We start from the raw sequence: 23136 nt of genomic DNA, 5'->3' as shown, positions 1-23136 counted from the left end.
CATATAAGACAAATATTTTAATGGGACAGGATATTTATAAAAAGGAATTAGTATTTTATTAGTATTTATTACATTTTAATCCTCTGTTCATTCTAAACAAACACATGGTCTACCCACCTCCTTCAACTTTGAATGATGCTATGAAATAAATAACAATTAGTTCAATGTTATCTGAATAGAAGTCAGAATCATGCCTTCTCTATTTCTAGTCCTAAATTCTGTTCACTATATTGCATTCTGCTTGCTGTTTGTCTTTCTGTGAGAAGGTGCAGATAGTTTGTGCTGGTAACATGCTTTGTTAACAGTGTGAAGCAATCAAAATGAACATATGTCAAACACTGAATCAGGACAACCAAAAAGTTGAGAGAGCTGGCTCCAGAGATTGCTGGGAAAATGTGACGTGTAGATCCTGATGGCCTCTGTCCCTGATGATTCAGTTATTGTTTGATTTATGTGATCTTGCAGCTGCCCTTGCTTTGACCCTGGGGATGGCTGTGTGGGAAGCTTGTGTCTCTAAGATAGAGTGAAGTGCCGCTTTGTAATGTATTTGGAGCCAAACTGAGTGCAAAGAAACAGATAAATACAGAAAATCCTCTTTGCTCCAGATGGACTGAAAAGAGGGACTATAAGAGGACTCCCTGGAACAAAGTGGTGTAAGTAATTTTATTCACTTTTGTCTGAAAATTGTCCAAAGTTTTTTTTTAAATATTATGCTTTAGAATCATTATGTCAAGTTTGTCATGTGACTTTCAAAATTCAGAATTTAAATAGGATGAAAGATTCAGCTATTCATTTGTTTTTACTTTCTTTTCATTTTAATTATTTTCTTGGTTAGAAATAGTGTGGGAATGCGAGAATCTATCTATCTATCTATCTATCTATCTATCTATCTATCTATCTATCTACAAAAGCAGCGTTTTCAACTTTACTTAATGGGCATATTATCTTTGAATGAAAAGACTGCTAGAACATATTTAATTTCACCCACATATGAATTACTTGCCTGGGTCCTATTATTTGAGAATTGGATAGTGAGGTATGGTACGTTGACATAATGAACATTCTACTCCTTTGAAGATAAGATATTCTGTTGCTTTTTAAGTTACTCTGCTTATCCTGTTCCATCTTCTGGAACAGAGTGAATTAGTAAACTAACCATATTAATATTATGTTTAACAATAAATTCATTAAATACACTGAAAAGAAAAAATGATGCATCTTTCCATTCTAACCCAACAACGAAGTGCCCAAACTAATCTTGGTAAATATAATTCTTAGATACAAACATGGGACTACAACATGTAGACATTCTCATTTTATGATATTAAATAAAATGGTAGCAATATTTCTATTTTAAATAGAACTATATTTGCCTTTACAAAACATTAGTATCTGTTACAATGGGAATATTTTTGTGATATCTTCCTAATATATAATCTAAGCTATATTATGACTGGAATGTCCAAGTAGAAAAACAGCCATTTATTTTCACTGGAACATTTCACTTTCATTTCATGTGCTTAAACTTTCCATCTCTAAAGGTAACTTTTGATAACTGCTTTTCACCACAGTGATAACACTTAAAAATGGTTAAAAAGTACCTATACGGAAATTTGGCATTGTGATGACCATATTAATCACCGTGATTTTGATAGTATCAGTGAGCAGAAGAGATATCTATACTGATATCTTGTTGATTGCTGGAGTCAGAGAACTATATTTCTCAGCATGTTCAGTATCAATAAAAACTTCTTCTGGGAAGCTTCCTTAGAATATATAAAATGGATGCAATAATGTTTCTATTTTACTAAAACTACTGGGGAATTATTTAGATGGAGAGAAAGCAAGTGAAATCTCACATATGAAATGTATTGCGGTATAGTCATGAATGCCAACAGTTGTGGATGTGTTCAAATAATTTATTCCTTATTGTTAACCTATTTGCCTTAAAATAAAACTTGCTGAAGGCTCTTTTACGTATTCAAAAGTTTGAGAAAATGTGTATGATGATGTATGCATGTATGTAATGCTTATCACTACAAACCATTACACACAATAAGTGTGTGTTATGTGTATGTGTGTGTGTGTATGTGTGAAGGAAGTTGCCATGCATGGCAAGTCATATAGATTTACTTTATTTCTACAGATAATTCTCTACATAGATTTTCCTTCATTTCAAATGACTGAAATCTTCAGAGGAATTCATTTCCAAATATGTGTCTTTATAATAGCAGTCTTAATTTTAGTCATATTTTAAAGTTTTAAAAGCAGCATGTAGCATGTAATATTGCAAAGTAATTCAACAATGCAAACAATAACAAATTCCTGAAACATTATTGATGACATATTTATCAATTCTTCATATTTCTGTTGTCATTAAGAAGCTTTAATTCTAAAGCACTGAAAAACTTAGAAGTCTATTAGAAATAATCACAGTTGTTTATGTAAAATTTTTACATGACAGCAATAGTTTCAGTTATTTTTTGTATATCAGGGTCTAAGGAAAGAATTAGGACAGGATCCAAATCACGATTTGAAACTTTTGCCTAAATCTGATGGTTTTGCAACCATAGATTTTCTTTTTCCCAGGAAATAAGTGCACTACAGAAATGCAGGAAGACTTTCAGCTCAAATTCCTAAAATTCTCTCTGGTCAAGAAATTTCCCTTTTGACACTACTGTCAAAATATTTACGATAGATGTTAATGTACTGTCAATTGAAACATTCTGAAATACTCCCTGGGGGGTCTCCTGTGAGGCCTATGCTCTATATTGTGCAATAAAGCAAGCATTACATTTTTATTGCCATTTATAATAGTTAACAGCTGCACAGTATCTTCGCAATAAATAAATAAATAATTTTTGCCATGTAATTTTTAGTAATATTCATTTCTTTAATGCTAAAATATTAAGATTAGTATAGAATAAGCAGCTCCTTTATTTTTCTTCTTTTGTATGAAAATGAACGGATCCTGCTATTTAACCTGCAGACTTTAATTTGTAAGCTTCCGACATGAATATATACAATTTCACCCTTATCACAACTATATCCACCTTTACTTAACGCAAATTTAAAGCCATTTTTTTGTGAAACTTTCTTATATATGCAAAAATGCCAATAAATGTTTCCTTTGATGACAAAGAAAGAGATACCTTTTCATAATTTTCCTCTTCCCAGTTTCTCCATTCTGCTCTTGTATTGATTTATGGAGCTTATATTACACAGGAATAAGGGATAGAGTAGGAAGAGAGACTCTGAGGCACTTGTTTTTCTCAGAGGATTCAACAAAGAAAACTCCATGCATGAGATCTCTCCATCTAGCCACTGGATTTAATGGTAGCTTTCATTGCCTTTAAATCAAAAATAAATCTTTTCTGCATGCATCAGAAACATTGGAGAAAAGTTAGATTTATTAAAAAGATTGTGCAGAATGGAAATATTATTTGGAAAGGCAGCTTCCCCCCCAAAAGCTATTTTTGTTTGGGCAGCAGGAAGTGTCAGGCATCAAGTTCTTGCATTTGTGATGACTATTGTTTACAGAGCAACAATCAAGAATTAGACAGGCTATATAACTCCATGAATCTAGTGGTGTTGTGTATGATAGACACATGAAAAAAGAAAAGGCCCCAACAGGCAGTTTGTACAGTAAGCAGTACTGTCTGAAGGAATTCTTCATAAACATTAGACAACTTCTATCCCTTTAAGACAGTGCCACGGTGCCTTGCAATTTGCTTTCTTTCAGAGTGTTTTTCAAGAAGACAGGGAATTTTTTTCTGCTTTCCTAGCTTTTTTTTGCATCCTTTTCTCTTGCCCGTTCCTTCCAGGACTTGAAGCCATGATAGTAGAAAAAGAAGTAGGGGGAAAGTTGAACCTTCCTGGTCAGTCATCCCATGGTCCATGAGAGTTGGGTGACACTGATAACCCAGTGCTATTTACTGGGAAATCGTTTATCCCCTGGGATGTGATCCATTGGACTGAGTAAATGGAAGTTGCCCAATGCTGATTCTTCAGGTGATGTATGGGGTAGGCAGTGGCTTTGGTAAAGAATTTGTCCTATTTTTCTCTATCAATTTCATGGATTCGAATTTGACAGAAGGTTCAAGCCATGAGTTGAACAATCTATCAAAACTCACCTCCTGTCTCCTCAGATTAAGCCCAGCATCAGAGACAGTAACAGGGCAATGTTTTTCTATTGGCAGGAAATCAACAAATTGCTTAGACTTGTTTTACAAGCTAAATTTGTAAGAGGAGCATGCATCACTCACTGGCCTTGTTATTCAGCAAGATTAGAGCTCAGCTGTTGTAATAGAGTAAATTATTGTAGCGTACTCTTATGCTGCTTCATGGATCAAAAGAAACTATTTTAAAATAGTTGTTAACTGATACAGTGTCAAATATGCCAATTATTCAAATTGCCATTACAAACACAGCATATATTTATTAACTGGCAAAATATTGATCTAAAATTCTGTATTTTGAAGGCTGTCCCTGCTATATATGCAAACTATCTGGATTATGAAAGAATCACAAAGCCCACTGTGGCTCTGTACTTTCTATCCATCTATTCTGCTCTCAGGATGTTCAGAAAAGGGATGCTTATATTTACTTCAATTTTGCCACAAATGGATAGACAAGATTGGTAATTAAACACAAACTTTAAAACAATAATTGCTGTATTTTAATAAAATGGGTAGCTATAGTTTACAATTACATACCCAACCAATCAATCTCAATCAATCTTCTTGTCTTCTGGCGCAGTTATTAAATGTATTAGTAAACTAGCTTCTGTTTTAAATTAACAACCATTTATTATATATGAACCAGAACTATGATTACTTTTAATTAGGGATTCAAATTTAAGACATAAATCAGAATTAAAAATTTCTCTAAAATACAACAAAATAAATAGTCATCTTAACTAGTCTCCTAAATCGTCATTTGAAACTCTGTCCACCAATTTCATTGTTATAAAGATATTTTGATTTAAAAAAATGGAGTTGGTAGTGAAAAATTTAAAAAAGTTCCTACTGGCATATAAATTTCCTTGTTTTAAGCAAATCAAATCCACAATAAAAACTTGTTAAAAACACAAGAATAGAATTCTTTATTGGCCTAGTTTGATTGGGCGCACAAGGAATTTGTCTTGGTGCAAATACTCTCAATGTACATAAAAGAAAAGATACATTCATCAAGAGTCAAGAATCATAAGGTACAACACTTAATAATCACAGGGTACAATAAGCAATCAAAACCTACAAGGAAATCATCAATATAAATCGTAAGGATACAAGTGACAAAGTTACAGTCATACAGTGACAAGTGGGAGGCGATGGGTGATAAGGAGTGATGAGAAGATTAATAGTAATAGTAATGCAAACTTTGTAAATAGCTGGACAATGCTGTAGGCATTAGTTGTTTAGCAGAATGATGGCGTTCGGGGGAAAAACTGTCTTTGTGTCTAGTTGTTCTGGTGTGCGGTGCTCTATAGTGTAATTTTGTGGGTAGGAGTTGAAACAGTTTATGTCCAGGATGTGTAAATATTTTCACAGCCCTTTTTTGACTCATGCAGTATACAAGTCCTTGATTGAAGGCACAGTGGTGGTAATTATTTTTTCTGCAGTCCAAATTACTCTCTGAAGTCTGTGTCTGTCTTGTTAGGAACCAAACCAGACAGTTATAGAGGTGCAGATGACAGACTCAATAATTCCTCTGTAGAACTGTATCAGCAGCTCCTTGGGCAGTCTGAGCTTTCTGAGTTGGTGCAGGAAGAACATTCTTTGTTGTGATTTTTGGATGACGTTTTTGATGTTAAGTGTCCATTTTAGGTCTTGTGAAATGATAGAACCTAGAAATTTGAAGGTCTTTACTGTTGATATGGTGTTGTCTAGTATTGTAAGAGGTGGTAGTATGGGAGAGTTTCTCCTAAAGTCTACCACCATTTCTACGGTTTTGAGCATGTTCAGTTCCAAATTGTTCTGGTTACAGCACAAGGCAAGTTGTACAATTGGTCCAGATTTGTATTTCTGAAAGTTTGTTGATAATGGAAACAAGATTCTGCCCTTCTTTTTAATGTCTTGATGAAGCAAGACATAAATTTTCTGTCCAATCTTCATTTATTTTCCCTTTCAGTCTGAAAAACAAAAGTGGCCTTTGAATAATATTTCAAGCTCCATATTTCAAAAAATATATGAGCCCATGAAAATAAATTGAGACAGGATAAAAACATTTGATATATATGATTAAAAATCTAATTACATTAATTAACTATGGCTACTCTGATTAATCTCTGCATATTTATGTATTTTCCTCCACTCACATTAAAAGTATAGTTTATGGCAACTTTGGCATTTGCATTGAAGATGGGTGGTCATATCTAACCTTTAGGAGACAATTCATGAACCCTATAGTAGAAGAATTGATTGATTTGAAGACACAATTATTCCCTTTGTATCTCTGCATTAGTGAATGAGTTATTTAGAGAAAGTGTAGTTTTCTTCAGTTATTCTATATTCAAAATAAATTTGACACAAAAACCACACAGTTAACTTTTAAAAATGTGTATTTGCTGATTAAAACAGGTTCACTGGTTCATGCTCTACTGATCAGTTTATCTTATTGATAAAGTTTTCATGATTCATCTAGTTGCCTCCATTTCAAACAAATATTTACAAACAGATAACAAGTGGCAGCATTCCAATCATGCCATGCCTTTTCACTTTTTGCTACCTTGTACTGGAAGAGGGGAAGAGATGGCTGTGGAAGCAAGACTTACAAGTTAGAAATATCTTTCAAGAATCTGTAAACAAGGATTTCAGATGCCATGGAACTGTTTCCAAAAGTTAAACATGCCTATTCAATTGCAAATTTTGTTAAAACTAAAAGCCTAGAGACAAATAATTGCTTGGTTAATTCAAAGTCATTAAATGAAATTCAGCTTTATGTATGTTTTTGGTCAGTTCTTTTTTTTTTGTTCACTAGAAATAAGGGAGGAAGTAGAGCTATTATTACATTAGCCTATGTGATTTGAATGTGATGTTTTGGAACTGGTGCAATATCATAAAAGATTCATGGCTTTATTAAAATAAAAATCTGCTTAATTAATTTTCATTCTTTTTTTCTCTATTAAGGATTCACAAATATAAATCACAGTTGATTTATATTTTTAAATTTGAGAATTAACAATTATTTATTTTTCCTCCAATTATCCATGTAGTCATTAGTGCAACCAAGCATGATCATCATCATATCCTTCTCTTCCTCCTCCTCCTCTTTCCAATTTACCTGTCAATATATTTTCCAATATTCTAAAACTGAAATTTGATATACTACTTGAATACCACCTAGTTTCTTCCTTTCTATTTGTTTCTTTAATTTTAACCATTTTTCTTGATGGGAAAAAACTCTGGAAACTAAAAAAAACCTGGTATTTTGTAAATTTTCAGATGAATCTTTGAAAAAAGATAGCAAAAGTAACAACATTTTACATTACCTTAAAGACAAATTAAAATAAGATTTTGTGATCCAAACAATAAAAATATACCAGTATTCATCTCCTTTCTTCATAGCATATAACCTCCCCTGATTTAAGCTTGTAAAGTTGTTCTTATTATTACCTAATTGACCCTTTTTTTCAGATTTTTTTTTTCTCAGTCTATTCCCAACATTTTACATTACGCTCTGCCCTTGGGTCTTTTACTGTTTTCCTAAAATAAAATTTCCCAATTCTTCAGTTTGTTCTTTTAATTTCCATCAAATATATAAGTCTTCCTTTCTTACAAAAGCCAGACCATAGAAGTTTAGAATGTCTTACAAAAGCCAGACTATAGAAGTTTAGAATTACTTGAGCAGTTATATATATTATTTTGTTTGCCCACATTAATTTAGCAAATTGGAGTACTTAAGTATTTATCGTAGGTGCTGCAAGCTTTCCTGGATAGGGATGTACAAACACAGTAATCAATACTCTGTCAATGCCAAATTCAACTGGTCCTAAAACATCTATTGCTATATGCATAATGATTATAGTTGCTTCAAGCTTTTAAAGTGCTATTTATTTGTATTTTAATTTAGTCTATTATTCCTTGTAACTTTTGAACTGTAACCAACGATGAAATATTTTTGATAATGATCAAATTATAATATTTTAATAAAAACTAGTAAACAAATAAAGAATTATATGCTACATTTAAAAAATTACCCTCTATTTCCTTACAACCAACAGAGTTCATATACTGACACAAAACAATCCATCTTCTTTAATTTCAGATCCTAATTTGGTCAGTTGAAATCTAACATTGTAGACCTTAATGATTACTTGAATAAAAAAAATACAAAGAATAAAATCCAAACTTTTGCTGTAATTATTTTTAAGATATAGCAGATATTATTTTGCATCATGTGATATAGTAGGTTTCAAATTATTTAGGATTCAGTAAAGTAGTTTGGATATCAGTTTGAGAAATAACTTTCTTTGAAACAGAGAGAATCTGCTATGCTGCGAATAAATCTAATCTTCTACTGCTCAGTCCTTCTCAATAATCCAAATTATTGTCAAGGAGTTCTGATCCTTTATCAGACTTTTGTTTCTATTCCTTACGTATACTCAGCATTTTTGTTTGTTTCAGACTTTAAGTTGCTTTTTTTAAGTATAGGAAAGTTAACTAGTATGTTTTCTTGATTTCCAGATTGAACTAGTATTGGCTTTTTCAATTTCCTATGGCAGTTTTAAAAACTATTGTGATCATTAGGATGTTTGATTCTCTCTCTTTTTCTTTCTCTCTGGTAGCTAATATCAGGCATCTAAAAGTTGGATAACATCAGCAGAGTGGGAGGAGGTAGATTTGTTCATATGCTACTACTATCATGGGTGGTCTGTTGTTTTTTGCTTTTTTAAGGAAACTAAGCACATTACACTATAAAAATACCAATTCCATTCGAGACCCTTATGAACCATGTCAGTATTAGTAATAAGTTTATTACCAAATTTTAGCCGCAGAATCTCTGAGGCAGAGGTTTCCAAGAATCATAAAATACCAATCCCATAATTATAAAATACCAAACCTACAAGCATGATTGAGAAGAGAATTTATTAGAAAGGGATTGTGTAGAAAGGAGGTCTTCTTTAGGAATAAGAATAAGTTATACTACATAATTTATATTTCAAAATACTTAAACTTTTACAGGGAATATATAGCAAAACAATATGCTGTGTTGCTTGTTGCTCACTTTGCAATGGAATGATGTCCTCATAGTTCATCTACACACAAAACAAATCAATACAGAGTAACAGTTTTCAATGGAGGCCTGATAAAGATTTTAATCAAATGTATTTGGTTGACTAAATTATACTTTAGAGCCCTTCATAGCAGAGGTGGTGTTCAGCAGGTTCTGACCAGTTCTGGAGAACCAGTAGCGGAAATTTTGAGTAGTTCAGAGAACCAGCAAATACCACCTCTTTACAGTATCCTTCCCCACCAAGCCATGCCCACAGAACCGGTAGTAAAAAAAACTGAATCCCACCACTGCTTCATAGGATTGCTTTTCCATTTCTTCTTTTCAGCATATTTTGTCTCTATAAATTGCTTCTAGAAATCTTCCGTTTTGGCAGCAAAACCTTGACTTTTGAACTTTAAAATAATTAAATGCAATTCCTTTCTTCAGGTGTGACTTTTTTTGAAAGGACAACTATATCCATATTGAATGAAGCAGTGGAACTGGAACAGAGCATGGCAAATACTTTTGTAACAGTATCTGATGGATACTGCCTTAGTGAGCCAATACAATATTATGGTGAGTAAAAAAGAGAAATTGCCAATAAAACATGTATGTGAGTAAAAACAAGAATTTCTGCAATTGTTAAATACATATTCTGGATCATATATGAAAAATATTGAAAGGTTATTTGGGATGCCATTTTAGATTTGAGGGGGTCAAAAATAATTCCCCCCAAATACACATTTAATTCAAAGAAAAATTCAAAGATCATGAAGGTTATTCAGATGATGAATATTTTAAGGCATTAATTCTTCTTAAAATGTTTTATGAATGTCATTTTTTACTTAATAAAATACTATATTGTTATCCAGATTATTTATTTATTTTTATTAAGCATATGGCAAATACATGGAGTTCAAATGTCAAGCATCCAATGTCCAGCCCACCCAGCCATTCAAGGACAGAGTGGTCTATGTTGAAAAAATCAGACATTGGGCTGATGGTGGACATTTGGACACAATGTGATAGATATTTTGTCGAGGAGCATCACAGTCACACTAGAGAGAAGATCCCCCTTAAACAATATATCCTGGCAGATACCATGTTGGGTATGGATCCTGTTCAGAGTTGTCCCCCATAATGATCTGAAAGGATCTATTGCTGAGCATGTTGTTTATTAGGTGATAGATGATTTTACAGGGAATGATGTGATTCAGTTTGAAAAGCAGACCCTTCTTCCACATGGTATCGTATACTGCAGTAAGGTCGATGAACACACTTGTGGTTTTTAAGCTTCGCTGGAAACCAGCCTCGATATGTCTTGTTAGGCTCAGCACCTGATATCTGCTGCCATGTATTTAGAGATTACCGTGCCATCCAGAGTGCACCATGACAAGCCTCACACCTGTGTTATCCAGATGTTTAGTCTTGATAGACAATGTCAAGGTCCTTCCTGGATTATATTTTTTAAATCACTGGGGGTCGAATCTTCTTCAAGTATATGATACTTTTAAACAGAAGATTCTCTTCTCATAGCCCTTCAATAGAACAGCGTTCCTGGGAAAATTGATTACCTAACCACAACAACAGTTACTAAATATATTAATGGTAAATATATTAATGGTTGTACTGTAAAATTCAGCTTACTTTAATTCTATAAAAATAAAGATGAATTATTCAGAAAAGGATGTATTGTCTACAGTAGTTTCTAAAAACAGATTCCAAATCTGAAAATAATTCTAGCAATATGCTTAATTTCCAGTTGTTCATTATAAAATGACCATATCCTTCACCCTGTTTCTTCCTTTTTTAAATTTTTTTCTCTTGGGATGTGTTTTCTATATTGCTCATTTCGACCATTAGAGTCATTGGATACAAGATTGGTGGCAAATATCTAACTCAGATGTGGAGGCTGTTTTTTTAAAAAAAATCAAATAGAAAAAAATTAATTAAATGTAGAAATATTACAATAGTTTAAATTAAACATGTCAAATTCTAAATTGTGATTTTTTTTTCAAAACAATGCAGATATCTTACCAGAACATATCAGTTATCCAGTGCAAGACCTTGACTTCCAACCTGCTCCTTACTGCCAATATTCAACTGTTCAGTTCCCTCCAGTATTACAGACACCATCTCCACAGACTCATTACAATTCATATAGCTTGGACTCTCAGTTCAGCGATGGTCAATACATCATCAATAATTGTGAACTCAGTAAACCCACCTGCATGGGTGCCCATCATGATGGGGGAGGATACCTTGGACAGAAACGACCCAGGCTTACTCATTCTGCCTTACGAATAAAAGGGCAAGAAGAGCTCTGCGTAGTCTGTGGAGACAAGGCTTCTGGATATCATTACAATGCACTCACTTGTGAAGGCTGTAAAGGTAGTAAAAAAAATAATATTGTATCTTAAGTGGGACTGGCATATGAGAGGTTTAGGAATGAAGTGCCAAAAGTGATTATTCAAAATATAGGAGATGAGTTAAGAAGATAATGGAACCGACATTGGTGCTGGAAACTGTAGGATTGTAATGTCTAAGCATAGTATAGGAAGAAAATTATGTTCTGTTCAATTGCAAATGACATAATTGATAAAAATCAGAGGACTTTAGACCATTCGATGGTATTAGAGCTGCAGGAGTAAAGATCAAAAGCAGGAAATTCGAGCCTATTCAGAAAATAAAGTAATCTGGATACCAAAGATGAGCAAACTTAATTTGGAGATTGTCTGATATTTCCCCAATACAGCCTTCAGCAATTTGGTCCCTGCCAGCTGCTCTGAACAGGTCTAGCACTGACATGCAAGTGTTCAAATTTTCATCACACTTAAAGTTCAATAAGCAAATTTTCTTATTGACTTTCAAAGGGAGTGAAAATTTCTTTTGAGAGGGAAATATCAGATAATCTTCAGATTAAGTTTGTAATGAACATTATCAGAAATTCAGCCTAATCTACTCATGAGGTGATGGTGAGGGGATAGGCCTTTCTAAATGTCTAATCTATTATAAAATGTCTAACCTATTATAAATCATTGTCAGCTATAAAACTTAATTGTAAATAATTACCTTAATGACAATATTATCATATCTTATTTATAACATCCATGCAATTCAAAAGTAAGACCCCTTGAGTTCAATGGAGCTCATTTCCTTCTAAGAAATTCTATTTTAGATTTGTACAAATTTTTTAATCTTATTTGTTGACATGCTATTTTTCTGCAATATATTATCTTATTATACCTTATTATATTGGACTGCCATTTGTCAGAAATGGTGTCGGGTCTCCTGCTTGGGTGGGGGTTTGGACTAGATGACCGATAAGGTCCCTTCCAACTCTGATTATTTGTTATCTATTATATCGAACACTACAAATTAAAATACAGTAAATTGCTGATATATAGTTTCTTTATTATTTATCATAAACTGAAATAATTGTTGCAAGGATTTTTTCGACGGAGCATCACAAAAAATGCAATATACAGATGCAAGAGTGGAGGTCATTGTGAAATGGATATGTACATGAGGAGGAAGTGTCAGGAATGTCGCCTAAAGAAATGCAAAGCTGTGGGAATGCTGGCTGAATGTGAGTGCCAAAGCTATTTTTCTCTAGTTTCTGATGTGCTTCTTAGTTTAGGAACATTTCTGATAAGTTGCATATCATGGAATAGAATAAATTAAGCAAATATAGTAATTGTTAATACAATTTCAATTTATGGGGTTTACAACAATGCCACATATTTTACAATGTCAACACAGTTCTTAAACATGCTTATGAATTTTGGTATAAATTTTTTTAGGTTTGCTAACTGAAGTCCAATGTAAATCAAAACGACTTAGAAAAAAAAGTAGTTTTCTTTGCAACATTAAAATGGAAGAGGAGGGAATGGACAGCAAGCACGTATCTTCTACAACCAAACCTTTAAAAGTAGGGTCATCTTTCATATGTTTTTTATATTTTTTTATATTTTGTATTTTTATATATGTTTAATTATATTATTATTTATATTTATATATCATATAATTATATTAATTATAAAAACATATTAATTATAGCATTTGGCATTGAAGTAAAGCCTACCTATTTTTTCCAAAGGTCCAGGAGAGAATGGAATTTACTCCTGCAGAACATGAACTCATTGATCACATTTTGGCCGTTCACCAAAAATGCACAATTCCAATGGAGGAAGCCAAGAAGTTTGTATGTGCTCATAAATTAATATTACCAAGATTATTTTTTTTAGAAGGGGTGTGATAGCTCAGCAGTAAAGACACTGACCTTGTCAGCTGGAAAGCTGAAAAGCTGACAACCTGGTTCAAGATGCAAGTGCCATGCAGAGTAGTGAGCCCCAGCTCCTGCCCATATAACAGTTTGAAAGCATGCAAATGCAAGTAGATAAATAAGTACCATTTTGGTGGAAAAGTGTGTTCCATGTGCCTTGGCCCCACGACCATGCAAATGTCTTTTGACAATGCTGGCTCCCTCAGCTGTTAGTCAGACACTACTAGAAAAGGGAAACCTTTACCTTTATTTTTTGAGAAATGTGGTATACCAAGTTTCAAATGGCATGTAGACTCATTCTAAATATTTTAAATTAGTTACAGGAAAATACTAATCCTGAAGAGAATTTTCTACGTCTTTCGGAAACAGCAATGATTCATGTGCAGGTCCTAGTAGATTTTACAAAAAGACTCCCAGGTAATATTTTTTAATACAGCATTTTACAAGCTAGCTCTGATCAATCTCTTTAGCTGATTTAAAGTATGTACTTAGTATTAAGGTAATATACTTTAATAAATTATTCTCCATGGCCCCAGGTGGCAGTACTTGGATAACTGGATTTGGAAGGTGAGATATTACCAAAACATCCTAGAGCACAGTAGCAAACTACAGGATTTCCTTACTTCATGCAAATTTGTTGTATTTGAAAAAAATTGTGTTTTCTGCCAGCATGAACAATTTGCATCAAAGGTCTAGAAACATATAAAGACTTATTTCCAAATCCACTTGAATATCTTCTTACTAAATAATCACTATTACTATGGAATTATAATGCCTATCCACATCTTTTCCATTAGATCTTAAATTGTCACTGATACCATCCACTCTAGTGGCATTCATAAGGGTTCAAAAAAGTCAAGATGGTGCTTGAGGCAGTATAATCAAGTCCACAACCCTTTATATGTGTATGCAGTATCAACGTGTTTTTTTTTAAAGCTTCAGTTGTGCTGCTGTCTTAACTTTTCAACATCTCCTCTGGACACTGCTGCTCTAGTTCATGTATTAATAAGTTTGGACCCAAAGGAAACTGCTATCAACTATCTAATTATCATTCCGCTTTTTAAAAAATATATATTTTGGTTATGCTTTTTATAATTCTTGACAGTGGATACATTGCAAAATAATAATTGTAGTCTAAGATATTTGATGGGACCCACATCGATAAAGATATAAAAATCAGTTTAAATATGTGCCATCCCTGTCCATTTCAATGAGCTTGATGAACTTTATTGCTGGATCTGGAAAGTTCCTCTGGTGCTTTTACCATGGGAGTGATACTATCTAGTTTTCCACTTTCTGCAAATAAGTAGCCCCTGGTGTATTCATAAACTTCTTAATATTTGGAATTCCTTTCAACTCTACATTTAAAGTTTAAGTAGTAACTACAGTATCAAATTGTATAGGCAACTTTTTTACATTTTCACAATGCACAATAATTTGAACAATGCATAATATTTGAAATAGAAGAGTGAGGAAAATTCTCAGGGATGACTCACACCCCGGTAAGCACTTCTTCACTCTCCTACCATCTGGTAGGAGATATAGAAGCATAGCCAGCTGCACCAACAGGCTGAAGAACAGTTTCTACCTGTGGGCTGTCAGACTTCTGAATGGAAAATAACTTTATGTCAACATAGTATGATAGACTTGTGGGGTTGGCACATCATGCAACAAGGTCACATAGTGTAATTGGGACTGGGTTAGGGATCTGTCTTCACTGTGAGTTGTTTTGGAGTGGGTGCATGAAGGGAGGCTCAGCCAATCTCATTGTACATATGTTGTACTCTGACAATAAAGGTAATAATATCTGCAATGGTCCTATTTAGATTCACAATTTTCTTTGTCACAACATTCAGTATCAGAACTTCTAAGAGTACTACAGTTCTGGATGTTTCCCATTGGCTAAGTGGGACTAAGAAGTAATTTCTACTCTTCTTTCCTTCTCTTCACTCCCCCTGTCTTTGGATCTCTCCAACATAGAACTTTTATGATGGGAAACAACATTTCCAGCAACAATTTTCACATCTGAGGCTGTAAAATCTTAAAGAGATTGAATCTAAAAAAATACAATATTCAAATATGATTATTTTTTTAATAAAAAACTTTTCAGAAAAGGTAAGTAAAAGGTAAATTATCCTTAGTATAATTTTATCTATTTCTTTATATTATAGGATTTGAAAGCTTAGCTAATGATGATCAGATTGCACTATTAAAAGGTTCTACAATTGAAGCCATGTTTTTATGCTCAGCACAATTATACAATGAACAAGGAACTGAATATCAGACACCATTTCATGAAAGTAAGTTTTAATATTACCGTAGCATTTTTATTTTGTGTATATAATGAAGTGGCCCAATGTTTACATAAAGCTTGTCCCATCAATGTTCTTCCTTTTGAATGACTTTTCCTCTAACATTGTATTAAGCAATATTTTTGTAATCTGACTTATTCTGTTAAAAATATTTTTAAAAGAATATTTGGTTATTTTGTTCTTTATTATAGATCATATAAAATTTTCTGACCATACTATATGTGGCCAAAATAAAAATGCTTATCCCACAGAAATGTCTCATAGAGAAGAAAGGCCAACATCTACTAGTACAGCAGGTAACGAGGCTTTGTGATATATTTAATAAATGGCTAAATAATTATTTAATTTAAATATATCTAGTTTCAAAAAGTAAATAAAATATCTTGAAAATTCTTCTACTGAATTTTTAATAATGAAGTATCTTCATGTTATATTTTTGATTTTATTTAATTCACTATCTGGATTTAGCATCTTGATACCCCCACCATGTATATTTTTTAGTTTCTTGAATCCTGGAATCATCTTTGGCCACTTCAACCTTTATTTGTCTCTTTTCTAGTGTCTCTTTTACTCTGTTAAATGTTTCCTCTTTATTTTGCACTTTTGTTTCTCACATAGTTCATTACCCCAATTGTTAATATGTTCCATGGTCTGACTTCTTAAAATTATAATTATACAATTAAACTATTGTTTAGTAGTTTTTTCTTGTTCTTCCCACATGAGATGGTAGTGTGGGTGTTATTATTTTATGATCATATAACTTTGAAGGACTTCCATTACTTTATTTTTCTCAAGTTTAATTTTGGAATGTTTTTCTTCTTACTATCTGGAGAACCCATCGTGCTCTACCTTTTAAAAAAGAGTTTGTTTCTTCATTTTTCATTTAAGCTTGTTCTGTTGAGTTTTAAAAGTCTTACCTTTTGCTTATTTTCTCCAAACATAATTTTCACTGATTAATTTTTTTATCCACCATTCTGATTCCTCTAACAAGATTCTTTAATATCCATTGTGTTTACTACATTTAACTTATTTAAAATGCCAACAAACCTCCTCACAAAAATGTTTCTGAATGAATTTTACTCATTTATATTTAACCTAATATTTGTTTTAAGAATGAATCAATGATATATTATTTAGCTATCATCTGATATTTTATGTTTTTTTATAGGTATAACTGAGGAGTTTATCACCGCATTATTTTATTTCTACAGAAGCATGGGAGAACTTAATGTGACCGCAACAGAATATGCATTACTAGTTGCAACTACAGTGTATTTTTCAGGTAGCTTTAGCAATTACTTTAAAAAAAGTTCAAATTTTAAGAATGAGAACAGAAGTTTTATTTTTCTCTTTTAGGACTAACATAATTTTCCACATTTCAATAAATCTTTAATATGACCCTCCCCTCTAAGTTATTTATTTCTTAAAAGGTACAATACCATATTATCCCTATTCTGCTAAAATTAGCAGAATCATTACCTGAATGGGCATAAGAGATTTCTGGAAAACCTATGGCCAATAGAACAAGAATATATACAGTAGTATTCTCATAGCAAACATGATTTCTACTTAAGAATGCAATGCTATCTTTTTGATATTGCTTGGTAGTTGACATAAGAACACAAATAGAGGCATTCTGTCATAAGGATAGATAAGCTGGTTGGGTTGCTCGGTAATTTTGAAATATCCTAACCGTTCAAAGTTGGAACTGACAGTTATTTTGTTTTACACAAAATCATGTGTATTTTTATATTAAAAAATCATATTTTTCAGATCGACCACTCCTAAAAAACAAGCAACATGTAGAAAAACTCCAAGAACCTTTTTTAGGAATTCTGTACAAATATTCAAAAATCTATCACCCTGAAGAACCACAACATTTTGCCCGTCTCATAGGGCGGCTCACTGAACTCAGAACACTTAATCACAACCACTCAGAAGTACTAGTAACTTGGAGAACAAGGGATCCTAAGCTGACTTCTTTACTTTGTGAAATGTGGGACTTGCACTGAAAAATTGCTACTTTATGTGAATTGTTACAAAGGACTTTTTGTCTGTTCCTTAATTCTTACACTTTTAAGAAATCATTTATGTTAAATGACTTATATCTCATAAATCTGTCATGATAACTATTCAGAATGTTAGCTTGTATTGTGAAAGTACCCATATACATTTGGGTAAGCAAAATATGAAAATGTGTACAATTTATTGACTAAGTATTACTACCATATTTTAAAAGATATATGTAAAAATTGTTTAAACTGTTAAATATCATAATGCATTAGATATCTTTATATGAACCATTCAGACCTCTGTTAAAAGGTGGGTTGATTTTCCCTGTGGATAGATATTAGGCTTTAATTAGTACTTACACTATTCTATTTCATCAATAAAGAAAAAACATGGCCATAGGAAGAATGTTTTATATTGTAGCTCACACATACACGAACACTGCAAAGGTATTGACCTGGCAAATATTACAATCTGTAACTTATTTGGGTGCACTGCATAAATCTTGGTTGATTAAATTTACCATTTATATATATGCATGTCCCCAAGCCATGTCATTCACATCATATTATAATTCGTCATTTGCCAAAGCTGAATACTTACAATAATTAAATAATAACATTTAATAATGTTCACCTGTATGTGAAGTCATGTTGTAGATGGACTATTTTAGAAGCATATTTTAGAACTTATTCATGCCAACTTCATTTGTGAATACAATTAAGATTTCCAATGAATTTGAAAGGGATACTCTATATAAAATAAAAATTGAGTTGAACTTAGCTTCTGGACACTGCTATGAACGTTTCCTTCTCAGCAATAATGGAAGTGTCTTGTCACTACATTCCTTTGGGATTTGTTTTCAGTCACTGCATTCTTTTGGGATGTTATTTTCACCAGGAGTTTTCTGGTCTCCCACCCAAGAACCAAGCAGGTTCCATCCTGCTTACTCTTTATTAACACCGGTCATGTTTGGCTAGACATTGCCATCTTTTTGGATTTTATGGTTTAGTACTAGAGGCTAATTTAGACTGGTATTGATGATTTACATTAATATAGTGATAATCCCCATCTTATCTTTTAATATAATTTCTCAATTAAAAAAGCTTCCTGTTAATTTCTATTATTGTAACTTTGAAGATATATATCTTACAATTCTACTCTTTTTATATTGGAGATATTATCTTTGCATTTAAGAATTATTATTCATATCTAAAATAATATTGTGTTAATGACATCTGAATATAAAGCTAATATTTTAAATTTTGTTAAGTGCAATATTTTAGGTATATATTTAAGTCTAATAAATGGACTATCAGTCTGATTTTCTGAAGCAAATTGATTGATTTTATATGCTTAATTGGGTCAGAAATCTTTATTTCTAAAATATATTTGTACACGTTTAAAATGGTAGTCTTCTAATTTAAAGTCATATTGTAGCATTTCAAAATTTGGAAGAAATAAAACAGACCAAGGACAGAACGCTTTGTAGTACCACTTTCCCAAGATTGCAGCTACTGCATGGTACATTCATAGGTTCCGTTAGTTCGCAGTTGAAATTTCTGCGAATAGACACCGCCTAATTGCTCTTGTTGTTAGTAGAAAAAACCGCACATCCTCATTATCTTATCTGATTTGGCTACACGCAGATTCTCTAACGTAATGCTTCCCAATTCGGCGTCATTGAAATCGGCTTGCTCCATTTTTAGATGCAAGTGACGGCGAGACCTTGACTGATTTCCTGACACCATTTGCGAAGGTTGAGTAGCCTTACTCATCTGAAAGGTAGTTTACCCAGACCAGCTATAGGCGGCTTTCCAGAACTGAATCTGGGACGGCCATCTGTTTGCGAAGCCACAGTTCTTTCTCATGTCTTAACATACTTCCCCCGCCAGTTCTTATCGTAGTGTTCAGTCCAATTCGCTACAACAGTTGAGGTTTTGTGAAGACTTAGGGTTGTCTTCATCAACAAAACGTGAAAGAAGATCCAACTGTCTATGGAGATTCTCAGTCATCCAGGTCCTGGTTGTCTCAAAGGTGCTTTTTTCAAGAGGCAACTGGACTTTCTGGTTTTCGCTTCTCATCCAAGAAGCTTCTTCAGCGAAACGTCTTCAAAGAAAAACCAGAAGTCCAGTTGCCTCTTGAAAAAAGCACCTTTGGGACAAGAAGGGCCGACTGTTGCGAAGGGATCGCGGGAGGATGGAGTCTACCTGCGAGGCGGGCGGGTGAACCGCCCATTAACGAGATACTGACCATTAATGCTTAATCTTTGGGCAGACGCCCCTTCCCGCCCCCGCCCCCTCTCAGAATTACCTGAAGGAAAAGGCGTTAAACCGTCGACCTGCGGCTCGCGCTTTTGCACACGGCTCTGGATCGATTTATTTCCCGCCTTTTTCTTTTTTATTTGCTCCAGTTCTTGGGTCGTTACGCCCGGTGGTGCTGTTTGAGGTAATGATTCATTCATGCACGGGGCTCCTGGCCCAAGAGCTGTATTTCCATTCCTCGCAACCTCTATGTGTCCGAGAGTAACATTTTGTCGAGGCTGAGAACGGGATCTTATGTTTGTGATCTTTATGCATGATTCTAAAGCTTTTCGGTAATAGATACTATTGCGCTATAAAAGAAATGTTTAACAATAAAAATGTTCGATTGCTATTGTTAAATATTAAATATGCCAACTAATTAAATATGTCAACTAATAGCGAAATGCATGCACTATTTAATTAAAAACAAAATCTCTGCTCGCTATAGTACATGTTAGTAATGTGCTATTTGGCATTTGCATTCATTGTCCTGGGAATGTAAAATCTACATTTAGTTAAGTTTGATTCTTTGTTTCATTAGTAATGTTGACAGATGACACTGCCTCAGATTAAAGTTAAGAGTTACCTGAATATTATTATTTTTATGCTGATAGGCTTTTCAAAATGCTGAAAGATTGACAATTGATCTAGAAACCCATGAGAGAGTAAAGTAAGAGGAGAGAATTATAGACAACTAGAAAAGTACATTTGTTTACATATTCCTAAACATATTGATAACAAACGTTTCTGAATTGATTGGGACTCATTTACAGGTAAATAGCTGTGGCTTCAGTTATTCTGTTATTATATTTATTTTAACTAAATAAACACATTGTAAGTTCATCATTATTTCTTGACAATTCAGTCAAAGGCAGTTTTATTATTATATTTTGATTTTAAATATGTTTTTGTACTTGCTTCTTTCCCTCTAGATAATGTTTAAATTTTGTGGCCTTTCTCTGTGCTTTACCATAAGCCAGTCTTGCTAAATTTGAAAGCCCTCCTTTTCTGATAAAGGCCTTGGACTTCTACCCCCACTTTTCTATTTTATTGGTACCATAACATTCTTCACTAAAATATCCAGGAAAAAACAGCAATTCTATGGAGATTTTTCGTATATAGTAATAAAACCTATGCAAAATTAAATCAACTTTATCCAGAAAAGTATTCTAAATAGTGTTAATACCAGCTAAATATTTTATCATTTATTTCTATGTTTGTTTATTCCATTTGTATGCTTCTGAATCTGCAAGAGACTCCAATGGTTTACAAAAATAAATCAGCAATGAAAACATCCATGGTAAATGTTTTTCTTAACTTGAATTATAATAATAAAAATTCAGTGTAATAAAACACTAGATTAGAAATAAAAGTGTTTTGTATTAAGAAATCAAAAGAACATATTTAGGCAATTCAAAAGCTGTCTAAACTGAGGCTCTAAACTGAGGAGAGAGCCATAGCTAACTGTATGTATCTCATAGGAAAGCAGCTTACCATGATCTTATGTTCTAAGATTCCTATGTATATGTTTGATTCCAGTTTATGTCATTGCCTCATGAATAATAGTTTATTTAATTGAAATTGGCTTTTTTTCCTGTTAAATATAAGCAGAGGTGGTATTCAGCAGGTTCTGACCAGTTCTGGAGAACCGGTAGCAGAAATTTTGAGTAGTTCGGAGAACTGGCAAATACCACCTCTGACTGGAGGTTTTACAGTATCCTTCCCCTGCCATGTCCACCAAGCCATGCCCACAGAACCGGTAGTAAAAAAAAATTGAATCCCACCACTGAATATAAGTAATATATATATTTTTAATTTTTATCCCAACCATTAGAATAGTAATAATGCTAGCCTACTATATAGTTATAGCTTATTACTGGTATCTAGTAGTAAATTGTATAAGAACTCGTACTCTGATCTGCAGAGTATGAAAAAGTGCAAAGAGAAGCAACTTAATGCAATCAATATGTGCAATAAAGCAGGGGTGGGCTTCAAATTTTTTAGCAAGGGGCTCTTTGCCCTAATGACTGTCTGGGTGGGTGTGGCTAGGTAGGCATGGCCAACTCAACACCACTCCCACTCAGTCACATGACCCCCAGCCATGCCTACCCAGGGTTTTGTTGCTCCTGCTGTTTTCTGTGGGAAATGGATATCTTCCTCCCTCCCCACTCTTTCTCTGTGTCCCCCTCCCTCCCATTTCTGTTTTTCTCTCTTTTTCCATCCCCTCTCCTTTTCTTCTTTCTTTTTCTTTCTTCCTTTCCCCTTCTCTCTTATTTATTTCCATCTCTTTTATTCTGTCCCTCCAGCTCTCTCATTTCTCGCCCCCTGCCCCTTCTCTTTCTCATTTGTTTCTTTTTCCTGTCTCATTCTCTCCCTCCATCATTTTCCCATTTCTCTTTCTTTTTCTCCCCTTTTCTCTTTTTTTCTCCCCCTTTGTTTTTTTTCTTTTTCTTCACCTTCTTTCTTTTTTCCTTTCTTTTTCTTCCTTCTCTCCCTTATTTGTTTCCCTCTCTTTTCCCTCTCTCTCATTCTCTCCCTCCAGCTCCCTCTCTCATTTCTGTGTCCCTCTCCCCCTTTTCTCTCTCTCTCATTTGCGACTGGCTGCTTTTTACGATTCCATGTCATTTGTGGGCAGCTCAGCTCAAGCCACAGTTCCCTTCATGTCAGCTCAGGAAGGAGCAGCTGCCACCGCCACCACTGAATGCAGGGAGGGAAGAGCTCTGGCTCTCCTGCGCAGCGTGGCTGGCTACTCACATGAACATGCAGTGGAGGCAGCGGGAGGAGGAGTTGCCATTGCCGCTGCCGTGATCCTGGCCCAGGAGGGTGTCCTGCTTGTGTGTGTGTGCACACACACGAAAGAGAGAGAGATGAGAGAGAGAAAAGGAGAATTCCCTTTTCTCTCATTTCTCTCATCTCTTTCATCCCCACTTGTGCGGCAGGGCCAGCCAGGAGTGGGATTTGGGGGCTCACTGAGCCCTGCAAAATCTTAGCTAGGGGATTGCCTAAGCCTCTG

The 23136-nt window shown here is 33.8% G+C and overlaps 2 protein-coding genes across 2 annotated transcripts in view; both read left to right on the top strand.

Annotated features, from left to right (window-relative positions):
• The first annotated feature begins 258 nt into the window (after positions 1–258).
• Positions 259–21419, top strand: LOC113444329 (bile acid receptor-like). The gene is made up of 11 exons (XM_026713022.2): positions 259–653; positions 9661–9789; positions 11242–11604; positions 12662–12802; positions 13017–13144; positions 13313–13417; positions 13816–13915; positions 15670–15798; positions 16002–16106; positions 16979–17092; positions 17584–21419. The coding sequence occupies exons 2-11, from the start codon at positions 9726–9728 to the stop codon at positions 17820–17822; spliced, it is 1488 nt and encodes a 495-aa protein (XP_026568807.1). The 5' UTR covers positions 259–653; positions 9661–9725; the 3' UTR covers positions 17823–21419.
• SYCP1 (synaptonemal complex protein 1) overlaps positions 21337–23136 on the top strand; it is a 66495-nt gene continuing 64695 nt past the window's right edge. The window contains exon 1 of the mRNA XM_026713018.2: positions 21337–21423. Within this exon, the coding sequence (XP_026568803.2) occupies positions 21337–21423 (87 nt within the window). The remainder of the gene's footprint in view (positions 21424–23136) is intronic.

Source organism: Pseudonaja textilis, chromosome 3, assembly GCF_049901715.1.
Source record: "Pseudonaja textilis isolate UNSWEBS1 chromosome 3, rPseTex1.2, whole genome shotgun sequence".
In the NCBI taxonomy this organism is placed as follows: domain Eukaryota; kingdom Metazoa; phylum Chordata; class Lepidosauria; order Squamata; family Elapidae; genus Pseudonaja; species Pseudonaja textilis.
The sequence above is the reverse complement of the archived record's forward strand: the minus strand, read 5'-3'. Positions and strand labels throughout refer to the sequence as shown.

Bases quoted from the DNA above. Each gene is read 5' to 3' on its own strand.
- LOC113444329 (XM_026713022.2), top strand. From the start codon at position 9,726: ATGGCAAATACTTTTGTAACAGTATCTGATGGATACTGCCTTAGTGAG. The intron at 13,418-13,815 runs GTATGTGCTCAT...ATTTTAAATTAG, and splicing joins TGGAGGAAGCCAAGAAGTTT to TTACAGGAAAATACTAATCC. The intron at 15,799-16,001 runs GTAAGTTTTAAT...TCTTTATTATAG, and splicing joins TCAGACACCATTTCATGAAA to ATCATATAAAATTTTCTGAC.